The following is a 16,190-nucleotide window of genomic DNA, read 5'->3' as shown; positions in this document are numbered from 1 at the left end:
GTCGCGGCCCAACCTCGCTGAAACCTCCCTCGGAGCCTTGCTGACGTCGTCGCGGCTCGAGCTGAACTGAAACACCTTAAGAGCCCTGCTGACCTGGTCGCGGCTCGAACTCCACGAACTGATCGCCAGAGCCCTGCTGACGCCGTCGCGGCTCGACCACTCCGAGATCCGGAGTCCCTCCAGCTTGAGGATCAAGAACTGGGCCCAAGGTACCCTCGTACCAAGCTGCTACTAAGAGACTGTCCCGCTACCCCGTCCCTACCCAAGACTTTGAGACTCTTGTGGATCCCTCGATCCCCCTTGTACATATCGATAACCGTAACTTCTGAGATGCTGATAAAGAACTGCTCGTCTTGATAAACATCCTCGAGTCCTGTGTGGTGGTGTTACTGTGCTAGTACGTTATAGGAGAAGGACCTCTCCTAGGAGGCTTCTCAGCAGCGCTCGGCTACTTCGTGCAGTGTGGGGGCCCCTCTGGGTGGTCTCTCTGACTCCCCCGAGGTCCGCCTTCCAACACTAATTCAGCTAGCTTCCACAGGGTCTGTAGATTTGCCACAGTGGGTATATTAAAGGGTGTTTGTCACAGTGGTCTTTATGTATATTGTCCACCTGGGTCATGACTGTGCTGCAAAACAGCGCCAGGGGAATTATAACTAGGTAATAAAAAATCCCACGAGTTCACATTTTACTTGACATTGGGGAATAAGGGAGCTTTGATTGTGGTATTGGCAGAGGTGCCCCCGATAGAAATGACAATGCCATTTATTTAGGGATACAAAAATGAAAAAAATATAATGAGCAATACCAATAGCTCTACCTATAATATTGCCGAGACCATTGCATTGTAAATGCTTGTTCTTGTTTGCCTTGTTAGCCCCCGTTTCAGATTGCTTCTCTACACCTTTCCTTATTTTGAGTGAGGGAACTGGTGCGGCATGTATTGCTCTTTTATTTTGCTATCTTCAAGGTGGTGTTTCTTTACATCTTAAATGCCTTCCTCCTTGATTGTATTGATTCTCGTCAAGGCTACACTCAATTTTAATAGCATTGAGCAAGTATTTGTCATTTCTGACCGGTGTAGTCAGGTGGTTGCCACAGGAGCTGTTAAAGGGCATCCATAAATACAACTTGTGACGTCCGTGTGTCATTCAGTTTCCTGGGGTTGAGGTCACATCCATATCAGAGGTCATAGTCTGTTTCGAGCTATGCAGAGCTGGAGTGGTGACAAATAGTCACCTCACAATGATGTTTGCTCAGGCACTGGCTGTATTTATAATGCCTTTCGCTTTGTAGTTCCGGCTGCATGTGGTTAGCCTTTGTTTAACTGAAATGTCGATAATTCGATGAATTTATATGTTTAAAGGCATTTGACGATTCAAGGGTTCGAGATCCTTTTATGTTATGTCTTACTTTTTAAAGTAATTGATCCATTTTGTAATGTGATTGCAACCTTTCTTGCAGCTGTGATGGTCGATCTGTAGAACAGTAATTGGCCTTTAGTCCCATGACATTTTTACTCGATCTGCTGTTACTTTCCCATTCCTGCGGCTTGTATGGCTGTGTCTTATTCTGCACACGGACCAGCGCACAGTTAGACATTTGTAAGTAGTCGATCAACAGGGCTGTAGTTTTCGTGGCAAACAGTAGAGTTTAATTGTTGGCAGGTTGCGCAGTGTTGCTCGAGGTTACCAGCCTGCTATAAGATCTGGGATTTTGTGTTTCTGGTATTTGCTCTGACAGAACTTTGAGTATGACTATTAATTACTTGAGGATAAACTGTTTTGGGACCTCTTCGCCTTCCATTTGGTAGCAGGTTGCAGCTGTTGTCTTCATTTTCGTCACTGTTTCCAGGCATAGTTTATTTCTATATTTCTTGTAGAAAATTGTTCAGATATCTATTTGGCTTTCTGTTTTTTTCCACCTGCGGTCATTGCTTTTCCCCTCCAATTAGTCATTTTCAGGGTTTCTGGAACGAAATGGTGACCGCATATCTGAAACTGTTAAAACAAAAAATAGTTCTCCTTTGGGGTGGGGGTGGCAGGGGGTAACTTGTCATATCTAGGTGGGTCCAGTCCCCTGCACTGGGGTGGATGCCTAGCATAGCGCGTCTGTGGTTTTGCCATTCTTACTGGGTAAGCGTCTTTATTAGGGGAATCCCATCTGACTTTAGAGTCTGTATTGTTATCTTCAAGAACAATCCCTCGAGTGGCATGGAGGACGGTGTTGGGACTCAGGGGTCGATCACACAGATTTTATTAACTAGCCTGATCTCTTGGCAAACATTCTTACTGGCCATGGCGGCTCCAGACACTGGAACTTTTCCCTAAAGGATATGCTGCTCTGGGCATCAGTGTTTGTAAAAGCACAAGTTTGATTCTCCATGGGTTTTGTGAGTTTCTTTTGTGCTACTTCTCGCGTACCTAGGATCAAGCCCTCTGATTTGTCCTTCCGTACGCTAATCGCTGATGATAAAGTAGGTTGAAGGGCATATATATAAAGGGGCATATGCAATGCTGCAGCATTCCGTCTGCCTCCTTTGCTTTTATTGCCCAGGTACTGTAAACCAAGCTCATAGTGATAGACGGAAACACACAGGTTGCCAGATCTGATTGAGGGCTCGCAGTCTCTTGTCTGTAGACTTCCTCATAGATCTAGCTGTTAACCAAATTCCAATGTAAGCACTATACATATGTTTGAGTCTTGCCACAGCCCACAGGTTTTGCTTTTCTGTTCATTTTAATGTGGTACATAAATTTCTCTAACTTTCCAAACTAAAGCTCCTATTAGGCAGTGACCTTTGAGTATTGCGGCTTTGTTGCATCCAGTTGTGTGTTTCATATACTTATTCATATCCTTATCACCTCATTTCGTAAGAAGTGAATCTCTAAAGATTGTGCGGTTATTGCATTTCATAACCTTATCGCCTCCTTTAGTAAGACCTGGAGCACCACGGGATAGCGAGATTAGTGAATATCGGATTCTTATCACCACCTTTACCTTTAGCAAGACCTGGATTGGTAAAGGGACAGCGATGTTAGTGTGTCTGATATCTTGAAGTAAGACTTGGAACTCCAAGGGACAGTGAGGTTGAGCAGTCAAGAACATCTGGCATCTAATGAGCAGTGAAGTAGTACTTGAGACCAGGGGACATCAACAGTAAATGACAGTTTATCACCAGAGAACTGCCCATGTCCACTCCACCACAGGACCTGGTAAAAAAAAGGCTAAATAAGGATTTGGAGAATCATTTTACATCCCCGTTCCTTACTACTGTTCCCCCGCTAAAGTTTTGACAGTGCCTAGATGCAATTCTGTTTGTGGTGCTAGGCGTGTATTGGGCAAGGAAAAGTATGAATTAATTTTGAACCCATACGAGGGCGACTGTTCCCCTCATGATACCTTTGAGATCTGTAAGCACTGCCTTACTTTGGGAAAGGCTGTTGCTGCAGGTAAGACCTTTCCCAGTGCCTGTTTCTGAAGCCCTCCTTGTAAATGGATGTGAGGTTCGGCTGACTGCCTTTTTGGAGCCTCTGGAAGAACTGCAGAGACGACCCGTGAGGACTTGAAGAGCACTTTGCATTGCAGACGGTGTAGAGTAGTGTTAAACCACTGGCTATCCAAATTAACGTGTTTGTGCTGTGTGTGTGGTGTAGTGTTAAGAAAGCGCACCATTTTCCAAACTAGTTTGCAACAGGCTGTCTAGAAGAACAAAAGTGGTGAACAGACCTATCATTTTGTGTAAGTAGACGTTGTGCAGTCCACCTACTCCTGGTTTTATACAGTGTTTAATACCGACAGCTCTTGTGTTGATTTGAAAGGGATATTTGTCTGTCAGAGTTCTAAGTGAACAATGAAAAGGTGGTGGGTACAGGGGCCTCCTCACATTATTTTGCTCCGGATCCCACAAAAACCAGCCCAGTGATTCATTTGTGAAAAATGAAGTGCCAGGGCCCAAAGGAGTCCACTGCAGCTGGCACTGCCCCAGCTTCTGCTAAATGCCAATGACAACAGTACCGATGTGCTAGTTTAATCATAAATCGCCACTGAGAATTTCTGCTAAACAAATTGGCACACTGCGCCACTATGTGGTGGATAAATGCACACTGGTGTTTAGAAAAAGTTGCTGGTGCCAAACACCGCCACAAATTAAGCACTGACCAGTGACATCCCTGCCAGTGAGCTCGATCCGATGCTCAACTTTGAACAGAAGTAGTTCTTAGTAAGTAGGCTGGTTTGGAAGGAACTCCTCATCTGACCACTTGCACCCACCCCTCAACTATGGTATCTACCTGTGGGCCAATGGACTGATTTGAATCAAATGTTCCCTCGGTTTCTTACTTGATCCTGATGGGAGTTAGAAGTGGATGGTGCAGCAGGTTCACTGATGAAATGGAAATATATGTAATAGGCCCTTTTCACTTTGTAGCGTACACTTTGCGTTCCATCAATAATACTACTTGATATATTGAAAGATTACAAAGTGAGGCCGAATTGGGCATTTTTCTACACACTACCCAGAAGAAGCTTGCCATGAATGTAACATGCTGCTATCCAGGCAGCTTTTCATTCACCAAGCCATTTGAAAGTTGAGGCAAAATATTTGCTGGTCAGAGTAGATAACCGCAGGAGTATAAATCCGCATTTGGTATTACAGTGCCAAGAAAAGTTACTAAAATGCATTCTTGCAACTGATTAAAGTTTTATCAATAATGTACCTTTTTTTGGCAGGTTGACAAATACCTCTATCACATGCGCCTCTCCGATGAAGTGCTCCAAGATATCTCGGATCGGTTTCGCAAAGAGATGGAAAAGGGACTGGGTGCAGGGACGAATCCGACTTGTTCTGTGAAAATGCTTCCAACATTTGTTCGATCTACTCCAGATGGCACAGGTAAATTTACAAACCGTAGATTTGTGTACACAGTAACTATGTTGTTTTCTAAATTAATATGAACGCTTCATGTCCAATCCTAACACCATCAAACATGCCTGGCCCTTGGTAAATATGATCATGGCTGGGTCTTCCTTACTTGGTTATGTAATGTTCACATATTCAGTCTGTCTTTATTGCTATTTTAGAGAACAAGCCACTTATGTGTATGATTTTATTTTCCTTAATGCAGCAAATGGTATTAAGGTCTAGGGAGATTATTTTGCACCTCGTCCATATATCCCATTTTTTCATTCATTGGCAAATCATTTATTGATTGAGTTTTTGGATTGTATAAACTTGTGGTCAGTTTCGACACTCCTCTGTTCTGCAGAAATGTGTGGTACAAGATTTGAAGAAGAGCCATGCAGCAGTATTCTGGCCACTGGGTACCCTCATACAATAGAGGTGGAATCTACCCTTGAATGTGGGCCACAGCTAGCTTGGACATTCATGAAGATGGCACCTTGACAGTATACATTTGGTTGTAGTCCATAACTGTGAGTGGAAATCGTTCAACAAAGTTTAAGGCTTGTGCACAAAGAAGAGTAGTCCCATTCCATAGCCTGGTTTATTCACTGGTTGTTTTTTAGGTACATTATGTGGGTCAAACTGGTTCAAGAACAAACAAATGAAACATGTTTCACATACATGTGCAGATAATAAATTCAATCTTAAATCTAAATTACGAAATCTGTACATTGTAGTATTACATCGTAGCTAGACAACATTATTCGACAGTAATCTATAAGTTACTTTATTATCAACAAATAACTGTAAAGGTGGTAGAATGTAGGTGAGCATACAAGGAAAATGGGAAGGGGAATAGAAGAATACAAAAGGGAAGTTTCTTGTGAAGCACAAACCATCAATTTGAGACTATAGAAGTGACCCAAGCTTCCTAACCTAAGGATTCTTGACAAGTATTTCTAAGCTTTACTTGAGAACATTTCGCAGAAAGAGGAACCTGCTCTATATTTCAGAATATGTGAAACGCTACATATATTGAATTTCACATTAGACCACGATTGCCACAGTTTGCTTTGCCTAGTTCAAGAAAGTATGACCTGTTTAATTTGCATTTATTGGCTACAACAACCACTTATTGCCCTCTGGCAACACATAAGATGTATTCTAAAACCTCCTTTTCCTTCTTCACCAATTTCACCCGCAATTCAACCCCTTCACAAGTATACTGTGAAATAGGCAATCAATTTAATGGTGTACATGCTTCAGCATACAGAAGAACGTCATTTGTTCATTTCATAAGGTTTCCATTTACTTCTTTTTTTTATTTGCTGCTAATGTTGAGCTTTGCATTGCTTGTCATTGAGCCAGGATCTGGGGAGTGTTTTATCACAACAAAGGTTTTAGGCCTTCAAGCCTGACTGGGCATGTGTGTCCAGTGTTATGTCATGAAGCTCCGGTTTGGGGACCTTATACGCCTAATCTCCCGCTTGTTGGTGGTAAGACGTTTAAAGACCAAGATATGCCAGACTTTATACCAATGTGGAATCGTCGTGACCTCCTTACCCACCTAGACTGCAGCAATAGACCAATTAGCCAACAACGGCAATGCCATTATAATTCAGTTCCACCATGCCCTTTGAAGAAGGGTATTGTGACATGAACTGAAATGGTGTTTTACAATTCCTAGGTCCCCAGTAGTCCCCATTTAAGTGTTCTCATTTATTGCTTCTAAGATGCTCTTCCAAATAGTGCAATGAATGCAGCCTTAAGGTATAAATAATTGAGTATTAAAGCACAGCAATACACTCCCTTTTTTCTTCATTTGGAGGAAAATGAATGTTCCTCAAAATCCCTGGTGCAGAGTTATGCCATCATACCTTATTATGGTCTGGCGTTAACCAAGAACTTTTGATTTTACTCAAATTATATGTATGATTTACTTTTTTTTAGAGGGGCTTTCGGGCAGCCTTCTACGTCCATGGGTCTGTTACGGAGTCATTCACCATTTTTCTTCAGCTCACTATAGCATAAGGCATGGGACAATGGGTTAGTCATTTTAGCCACTGACTAGCTTCACTGTGAGTGACAGCATTCTGCCTTTGCACACGGTGCACATCAACACACAAAGTAGTTATCATCAGTGGCAACAACTACAACAGCCATGTATGCTTTTTGAGACCAAAAACTAATTTTTGTGTGTGTGTGTCTTCGTTTGTTTTTTAGATTTACATGGTCTCTGCAGCGCACCTGACATATTTGCAAAATCCATGACAAAACTGGCATTGACCAAGCTAAAAGGCTGGCAGTGAGCGTGTCAGACTGAAAAAATCCTCTGGATTGGTTTGATGCTTAAAATTATCCACCTCTTGACAGTCCCAAGTCTGAATTGCTGTTAATAGCACAGATCATTGAGACTATCAAGTGAGGAAAGGATAGGAAGGGAACTGCGGAGAGGGAGACCTGAAATGGCACAAAGAAATTATAAACACGGGTAACCCTTATTCTATAACCTATAAGTAGTATACAGATGTGCACTGATGGAACAGAGCATGAAACAACTTATACCTGTTAAGAAACCAATGTGAAGCCACAGATAGTCCACATTTAGTCTGTGGTTCCAGTGTTGCCCACACCAGTAATTCCTTAATATTCTACTGTGGTATGAACAGACAAAAGAACAACCAGGTACAAACTAAATCAACTCTCCGTTCAGTCAGAGGCATGAGAATAGTACTCTTCCCCTTATTAAACCTACCCTTGATTGTGTCCACTACACATCACAGGGGTATAGTGTAATTCTATACAGCTTTTACAATCACCCCTGTTAAGAGACAAAGAAAACAGAACAGGATAAATACGTTCATGGATGCTTATGAGTAGTATTTCCTGAAGACAGTGGGCACTGAACGATTTTGCTAATTAAAGGGGGAAAAAATAAACTTGTATTGCAACCCTATACATATGTCTTCCAAGTGTCTTGTACTGAGAAGAGCAATTCTATTCCAACTACTGTGTCAATTGGAGGGATGTAATGGGAGTCTTCCATTCACTCGAACAGCTAGGCATAGAGGTTTTCCTCTGCAAGAGCCTTCATGAAGGAAGCTTGCCAATGGAGAAAAGACTGGATTCTGCAATTAGCAAGGGTCAAAGCGGGAACAAGGAGTTTGTCTTTCCCTCCGCATGAGCTTTCTTGAAGCTCGCCAACGGTGGAAAGGCTGGATTCTGCAATTTAACAAAGGTCGAAGCTGGAACAAGGAGTTTCTTTCCCTCTGCATGAGCTTTCTTGATGCTCGCCAATGGAGGAAAGACCGGTCTCCCACTTCGCTGAGCAAGGCAGAGAAATAAGTGATGCGAACTCACCCTTACCCGACCGAAGGAGTCTTACTGCCTTGGACAACTAGTTCTCCCGTATCTGTCCTGAATTTCCGAAAGCATTGCGTAGACCGTCTTCCGTTATATAGACGGCTCCGCCCCCACGCTGCACGTCTGCTAAACAAAGGTTCTTGGGACGTGTAGTCTCTCTTCCATACCGTATCTGCTTCTGGGTTCAAGTCCTTCGCCGCCGCGACGCAGGATCGTGACCCCGCACATGATGGTAGGAGAAACAATTCTTTAAAAGTATGTATGTTTCAGGAATCGCGCACTCGAGAGTTACGCGCTCATGACAGAGCGCTAGACTGATTGAATTTTCAAATGCTTCTTCAACTTTTGCAGTTCCACACTAACTATTCATCCCAGCTGTCCTCCTCCCCCTTGGCAAATGTAATTACAAAACCACTGTGGTATTACAGTCAGTTTGAGAATGATCGAGCTGTTAAAGTAGAAAGATAAGACCATCTGACCAGATTTGCTCTTGTTATGAAATCTCCATTCACTAAGTGAGTTTCTCATAGAGTATCACCACCATGCATTAATTTGCTAATTTGAAGGACATCCTGTCTTTCAAGGTGGCTCCATCTTAAAATGAGGTTTTAAAGCTGGGAATTTCGTTTTTTGGAAAAATTCACTTTGAACGCAGAGACCTCCGAATGCAGTAGTTCAGGCAAGGAAGGACGCTGGTATACCATGCCAGTATCTTGCCTACTGTTGGGGTTAATTTGATTTATATTGTTTTTGTCCTGTGGCAGTGAGGAGACCAATTGCTTTTTATATTTAGGCCAGAACTCTCAAAGTCAGCATCAAAGCAGACATCCTTCATTGACCTTGATGGGGGCAAGTCAGTCATACGAAGCAGTGAATACGAACCCCTTTACCTTTTTGCTGTCATCAGAGCAATCCTGTCCTGATGAACCATTGACTCATTTTGAGTTTCCAGCTCTATTAGGAGGGGATCTTGTTTTGAGACCTAGTGATAACAAGCCTTATGCAACGGCTGTAATTGAGAGTAGTTCGAAGACGGACCCTCTTGTAATTTTATGTTGCCCATAAGAGCTCCACAATTGACTCAAGCTCGTTTTCTTTGTGACTGTGCAGACTACTTTTTACTAGAGGAAACTGAACCAACTGTACCTCATGATTGCCACTTTACTGTAAGCTATCAGGACCCAGCAGCTACGTGCACCTTAGACTAGCGCTCTTCATCCCAAAATATTGATGTTTATGCTTCCTCCTGTCAGCTCAAGGGCACAACCTCACCTCAGAATTTACCCAGCCCTATATATGAGCCGGCTCTTACTTCTTCTGGCTCCAAGTGATGATTATTGTTGTTTACGTCACATTCTGATTAAATGGCTCCACACAATCATTCTCAACTAGCTTTGATGTGGACTACGTCCAACTGACTTGCAATCTACTAGACTGATAGTTCAAGTGAGTATCCTGCGAGCTTCGGCAGGGTCAGTCTCTGAAATGTACCCTAAGACTCATCTCTCGACTAGCTTCACGTCTGCCATTCTGTCTTAATGCTTTATTTCGCCACACACTTGTGCACCGACTATAGATAAATGTATTTCCCTTTCAGTTATCTTACGGATGTATTTGCTGACGTTAGATCTGAGCCTGTGCTATTAAGTACTGTTACAGATCAAAATGTGTGTCCCACCACCACCACCATCCATCAGAACCAACCCTCGCCCCACTGAGTCCATACTTGGTAAATCCGACAAGGAGAGAGGAGGCATGTAACTTTATGAATATTTTTTGGGAGCCCAAGACCTTTTTGTTCCCACTGTTTTTCGACCTTACCTTTTGCGAACTTCTGAGTTGCTCTTGGTTATCTGAATTAGCCTGTAACCTACCTGTCCCCAAGCCCCTCAAATGTGTCCCAGATGGTATTTTCTTGTGTTACCTACCTTACTCATTTTTTGCTAATCTTGTCAGTTTCTTTCTAACATAGTTATCTGATTATGCAGGAGGTCTTTGGGTAGTCACCACACCCTTAGTCTGAGACACTAGGATGAGCAGGTCAGCTGTGTTATAAACCTTTGCATTTCCTTGCGCTGTAGCAACATCATGCCAAGACGGTGAGAACAGGTGAAATGTGAAATCATTTGTGATCTGCATGGTGCTGCTTGTAATTGTGCCACCCTTGTGGTCTTTGCCCCTATCGTCTCTATTTGACACATCCAGAGTACCGGCCCATTCTCCTGGAATAGTCAGTGGTGCAACGAACTGGTCACAGCAAACATAGTGCCTTTTTTTCAACTGCTATAAGTCTGGAGTTTGGCGGCCCAAATAACAAGCATTGGCATAGCCAATAGGTCTCGCTTTTGGGACCTTCTAAGTATTTAGTTATGCAGCACAATATCCTTGGTGCAACCGCATCAACTGTTGCGTGGCTAAACACTTATAAGGTCCCAAAGGCGAGACCAATTGGTTATGCCAATGCTTGGTGTGGTTGTGTGTGTGTGGTTGGGGGTGGGTGGGTGGGTGTGTGTGTGTGTGTGGGGGGGGGTGTGCGTGTGTGGTTGTGCGTGTGTGGTTGTGCGTGTGACAGTAATACTAAAAGCATCTCAAAATAAAGGAACACAAACATCGAGTTTGTGGAAGGAGAAAGCACGCAAGTCAAACGGACGCGCAGCAAAGCATTAACACAACAACAAAACAAACAAGATCACTTAGCGAAGACTGAGTGCTGATAATGGATACACACAGCCCATCATCTAAGAGTTCGATTGCAGCCAATGTGCACTCAAACCTGCCCCCTCCTTGTGAGTTCCACCCCATATTTCATGAGTTGTAACTGCTGCAATCACCATAGCGCTTTGAGATCTAAAGCGCTACATAGGTGTAATCGATTAACCAGTCGCCAACATGCTGTGCTTTTAAAGAGAATGTGCCAAAAGTTTCCAGCATCCTCATCATGTCCTCATGAAAGCGCCAACGAAAGGACTCCCTGAATGGTGCAACGGACATGAAGCAGCTGCTGCGTTCAGAAATAAACACTGTGAACGTTGTCCATTTTCACAGTAACACTTCCTTAATGTTCAAGTCACAAAACAGTAATACTAAAAGCATCTCAAAATAAAGGAACACAAACATCGAGTTTGTGGAAAGAGAGCACATTGTAAGTCAAACGGCGCAGCAAAGCATTAACACAACCACATGTTCTTTGATGTTCTTTGAACGAGAATATCAAAGCGGCGCCACGAAAGTGATCGCGAATGAAAGTGATCGTGGGCGCTTAATGAGCATGACGAGGTTTGTCAGCCTCTGCTCCTAAGCGCGCGCCCGCGCACATGCACTGTAGCTCTAGGCTGGCCATGGTAGCATTTTTTTTTAAACCCTCACAAAGTCTCGCCAGACCAGTGCATGCACTGGGTCAGGCGAGACCTAAAAATGGCACCTAATGCTGTGAACAAATTGCTCCTGTGTGTGTTGACTTTCAGGGACAGGGTCCTCAGCCAGCTCTTGTACTGTCTGACCCTGGACAACTGTGCTGTGCTTCTGTCGGGAACTACACTTCGAGGAGTCCCCATGGGGACTGGCACAACTACAGCTGTAGATAGTCTTGGAAAGAGTCCTTTGGTGGATCTGGTATCCCAACTCGAGGGTTGAGGTGACTCCTCCCCTGAAAATGTACTATTCTTAATTGTGCGCAAGCTTCTTCTAGAGCGGCAGGAGCACAAACCAGTACCATTCAATGTGTCAATCGGGGAAATCCTTCAGAGCATTGTGTAATCCTGGGAAGGGAGCAGAGCTCGGGGTTAAGGCCAATAAACGAAGGGAATGACCAGTCTGGGATGGCGTCGAGCATGCTGGGCTCCAGGAACTTAGTAAGCTGGAAAGTAAAGCAAGCAGGCTTGCGTCACTTGGAAATCTATCCAATTTTATAGCAGCTAAGATGATGCGTGGTGTGAAATCCTTTTCTGATGCTTTCCCGTACACACGAGATGGCCTGATCCCTTCGTGGTCCAGACCTGAAGAAAAGACAAAACATTCTCGCTCGTTGTGTGAAACCTGGGTACTCTGCTTACGCTGCCTTGCTGTGCCCTTCCACATTCATTAGAACTTTCCGATGGGCATCACAAACACATTCAACATTGATTGATTTGCAAGACTGAACCTTTCCGGCAGTACTGACCTCTAAAAGGACCTCCGTGACTGGCACAAATGGAGACTTCCTTGTATGCATAAGCAACCCCGGGACTTACCGGTGGCACCGCCTGCTGGAACGTTGGTCTGGGGAGGGAGAGTTCAACACCAGTGTTGCGCCATGGGTGGCATAAAAAAGGTATTTGATGAACAATCGAATGCACTTCACCCAAGATGCCAGCGTACCTTTACAAAGCTTGGCCCGTGACATGCTCCCTTTTGTGTCCTTTGCTAAAGCAGCATGATTTGTATGAAATAAGTAGGCCGTGCATTGTTAAAATATAATAAGTGAATGAATATTTCCTGCTCCGCCCTCCGCTTCGAACGTGATACCTGCTATCGACGGGCAGGGCTCCGAGCCTGCTCCGGATTTAGCGTAGCTAGGTTACCGGTGGTTATAATGAGGCTTCTGCCACAAGGGTGTATCGTATTCAAGAGTGTGCTTGCCTTCCTTGAGCAAACACGTTTTGTAATCTCGCGATGTTATCTTCTCTGTAGGTGTTCGCCACATGAGCACTGCGTAGTGTTACAGCTGACACTGTGGGTGACGCAGGCATCAGGCCGTTATTGAGTCAGATGGCGAGCCGTTTACATTCCTCTGAGTAACAGAAATAACCTAGCCTTGAAAAGAGAAAACGCCCTTTCAGCTTTCACTTGCAAAACATAATTTCATATCCAGCACTCACAATTCAAATAATTGGTGTCTTATTCCGGCTTCCACAGATCCTTTTTTGGGTATTGTGGTTTTAATTTTTTTTTTTTTAATGTTTTAATCCTCCCGCCATCAACTTAACTGATATCTGCTATCACTTGTTGCCGTGTAGCTAGCCTCACCCTTCCTTGCGTGAGCATTGGTTCTCCTCTCGCATTTCGTCATAGCCTTTCCTTTCTTAAGACACTGGCGGTCTGTACATACACAACAAGGGTGTGATGACTGCAGGGGGCTAACGCCTCATCTTTCAGTGCTGTTGGTTTGCACTGCTCAATTTGTAAAAATAAATAGATAAGTAAATATATCCGAAGTTTTTCTCAAGAGTCTGCCCTGTTTTGCTGAGCGTCGATACTGCCCAGTTTTTATTCGGCCTCTTGTCTCTGCTAACGGACAATTCCTGTCTCTCTATCTCACTCTTGCAAGTTTTACATCACAACTTTTTCCCTTTGTCACTGTTGTTCTGTCTTTTTCTTCGTCCTTCTTTCTCTCTTCTCTGCCTTTCTCTGTTTTGCTCTTGGCCAGGGGTGGCGGCTGGTCAAGAGCAAAAGAAGTGGGGAGTAATTCTTGGCTTGAAATTCAGTGAGCGAGAAAAACGTATTCACTTAAAGGGTTTGCTTACACTCGCTTATATTCATTCTCTCATTTATTCTCACTCTGTCTGTCATTTACTCTCATTCGCACTTGCAGTCACTTTTAATTACTTTGACTCTGTCTCACTGACTCCTGCAGTCTCACTCATTCTCAGTTACTCTCACTCAATCCCACTCATTCTAAGAAGTCATTCTGATTGACTCAGTCTTATTCTGACTCACTAAGTCTCACTCACTCCCAATCACCCTGTCTCCCCATGATTCACCCGTTTTCCCTGATTCACTCAGTCCCACTCATTCCAATGCACTCAATTTCATTGTCTCAGTCGCACTCAGCCTGACTGAGACTCACTCAGTTTCATTCTGCACTCTGACTCGCTAATTCCAGCTCAGTTGTACACCATCTCACCTAGTTTTCCTGAGTCTTCCCATAGCTCACTCGTCCTCCCTGATTCACTACATCCAATTCATTCTGATTCAATCTGACTGTGACTCACTCATACACAATCACTCACTCATTCACACTAAGTCCAACTCAGCCTCACTCACCCCAGTCTCGCTGTGACTCGGTCTTACTCATTCACATCCGGCCTCAACCATTCTCTCTCATCCACAATGATTCGTACACTCTGACATACATACATACACACACTCACTCACACACTAAGACTCCGTCAGACCTGACTCCCTAAGACTCCGTCAGACCGGACTCCCTAAGACTCCGTCAGACCGGACTCCCTAAGACTCCGTCAGACCGGACTCCCTAAGACTCCGTCAGACCGGACTCCCTAAGACTCCGTCAGACCGGACTCCCTAAGACTCCGTCAGACCGGACTCCCTAAGACTCCGTCAGACCGGACTCCCTAAGACTCCGTCAGACCGGACTCCCTAAGACTCCGTCAGACCGGACTCCCTAAGACTCCGTCAGACCGGACTCCCTAAGACTCCGTCAGACCGGACTCCCTAAGACTCCGTCAGACCGGACTCCCTAAGACTCCGTCAGACCGGACTCCCTAAGACTCCGTCAGACCGGACTCCCTAAGACTCCGTCAGACCGGACTCCCTAAGACTCCGTCAGACCGGACTCCCTAAGACTCCGTCAGACCGGACTCCCTAAGACTCCGTCAGACCGGACTCCCTAAGACTCCGTCAGACCGGACTCCCTAAGACTCCGTCAGACCGGACTCCCTAAGACTCCGTCAGACCGGACTCCCTAAGACTCCGTCAGACCGGACTCCCTAAGACTCCGTCAGACCGGACTCCCTAAGACTCCGTCAGACCGGACTCCCTAAGACTCCGTCAGACCGGACTCCCTAAGACTCCGTCAGACCGGACTCCCTAAGACTCCGTCAGACCGGACTCCCTAAGACTCCGTCAGACCGGACTCCCTAAGACTCCGTCAGACCGGACTCCCTAAGACTCCGTCAGACCGGACTCCCTAAGACTCCGTCAGACCGGACTCCCTAAGACTCCGTCAGACCGGACTCCCTAAGACTCCGTCAGACCGGACTCCCTAAGACTCCGTCAGACCGGACTCCCTAAGACTCCGTCAGACCGGACTCCCTAAGACTCCGTCAGACCGGACTCCCTAAGACTCCGTCAGACCGGACTCCCTAAGACTCCGTCAGACCGGACTCCCTAAGACTCCGTCAGACCTGACTCCCTAAGACTCCGTCAGACCTGACTCCCTAAGACTCCGTCAGACCTGACTCCCTAAGACTCCGTCAGACCTGACTCCCTAAGACTCCGTCAGACCTGACTCCCTAAGACTCCGTCAGACCTGACTCCCTAAGACTCCGTCAGACCTGACTCCCTAAGACTCCGTCAGACCTGACTCCCTAAGACTCCGTCAGACCTGACTCCCTAAGACTCCGTCAGACCTGACTCCCTAAGACTCCGTCAGACCTGACTCCCTAAGACTCCGTCAGACCTGACTCCCTAAGACTCCGTCAGACCTGACTCCCTAAGACTCCGTCAGACCTGACTCCCTAAGACTCCGTCAGACCTGACTCCCTAAGACTCCGTCAGACCTGACTCCCTAAGACTCCGTCAGACCTGACTCCCTAAGACTCCGTCAGACCTGACTCACTAAGACTCCGTCAGACCTGACTCACTAAGACTCCGTCAGACCTGACTCACTAAGACTCACACAGTAACATTCAGTTACACTCCCGGTCATTCCCCATTACTCATTTAATCTCACTTGTACTCCCTCTTCTTGGCACTCATTGACCTCACTTTGACTCACTCCTTCACTGACCCGCTCATACACTCGCGCATACACTCGCACATACACTCGCACATACACTCGCGCATACACTCGCACATACACTCACACATACACTCACACATACACAATATTTAAAAGCATTTTTTACTTACTTTGTCTGTGCGGGCCACGTTTGCTGCTGCATCTATGAGCTTCTGACACTGGAAACGGAAACTTCAAGCTTGT

At 45.2% G+C, this 16,190-nt stretch overlaps 1 protein-coding gene across 2 annotated transcripts in view; it reads left to right on the top strand.

Annotated features, from left to right (window-relative positions):
- Positions 1-16,190, top strand: part of HK2 (hexokinase 2) — a 148,383-nt gene that overhangs the window by 35,224 nt on the left and 96,969 nt on the right. For both annotated transcript variants that reach the window (XM_085633421.1, XM_085633422.1), the window contains exon 2: positions 4,729-4,891. In XM_085633421.1, the coding sequence (XP_085489547.1) occupies positions 4,729-4,891 (163 nt within the window). The remainder of the gene's footprint in view (positions 1-4,728; positions 4,892-16,190) is intronic.

The sequence above is a fragment of the Triturus cristatus genome, chromosome 11 (assembly GCF_964204655.1).
Source record: "Triturus cristatus chromosome 11, aTriCri1.1, whole genome shotgun sequence".
Taxonomy (NCBI): domain Eukaryota; kingdom Metazoa; phylum Chordata; class Amphibia; order Caudata; family Salamandridae; genus Triturus; species Triturus cristatus.
Note: the sequence above shows the minus strand (reverse complement) of the source record. Positions and strands in the feature narration are given on the sequence as shown.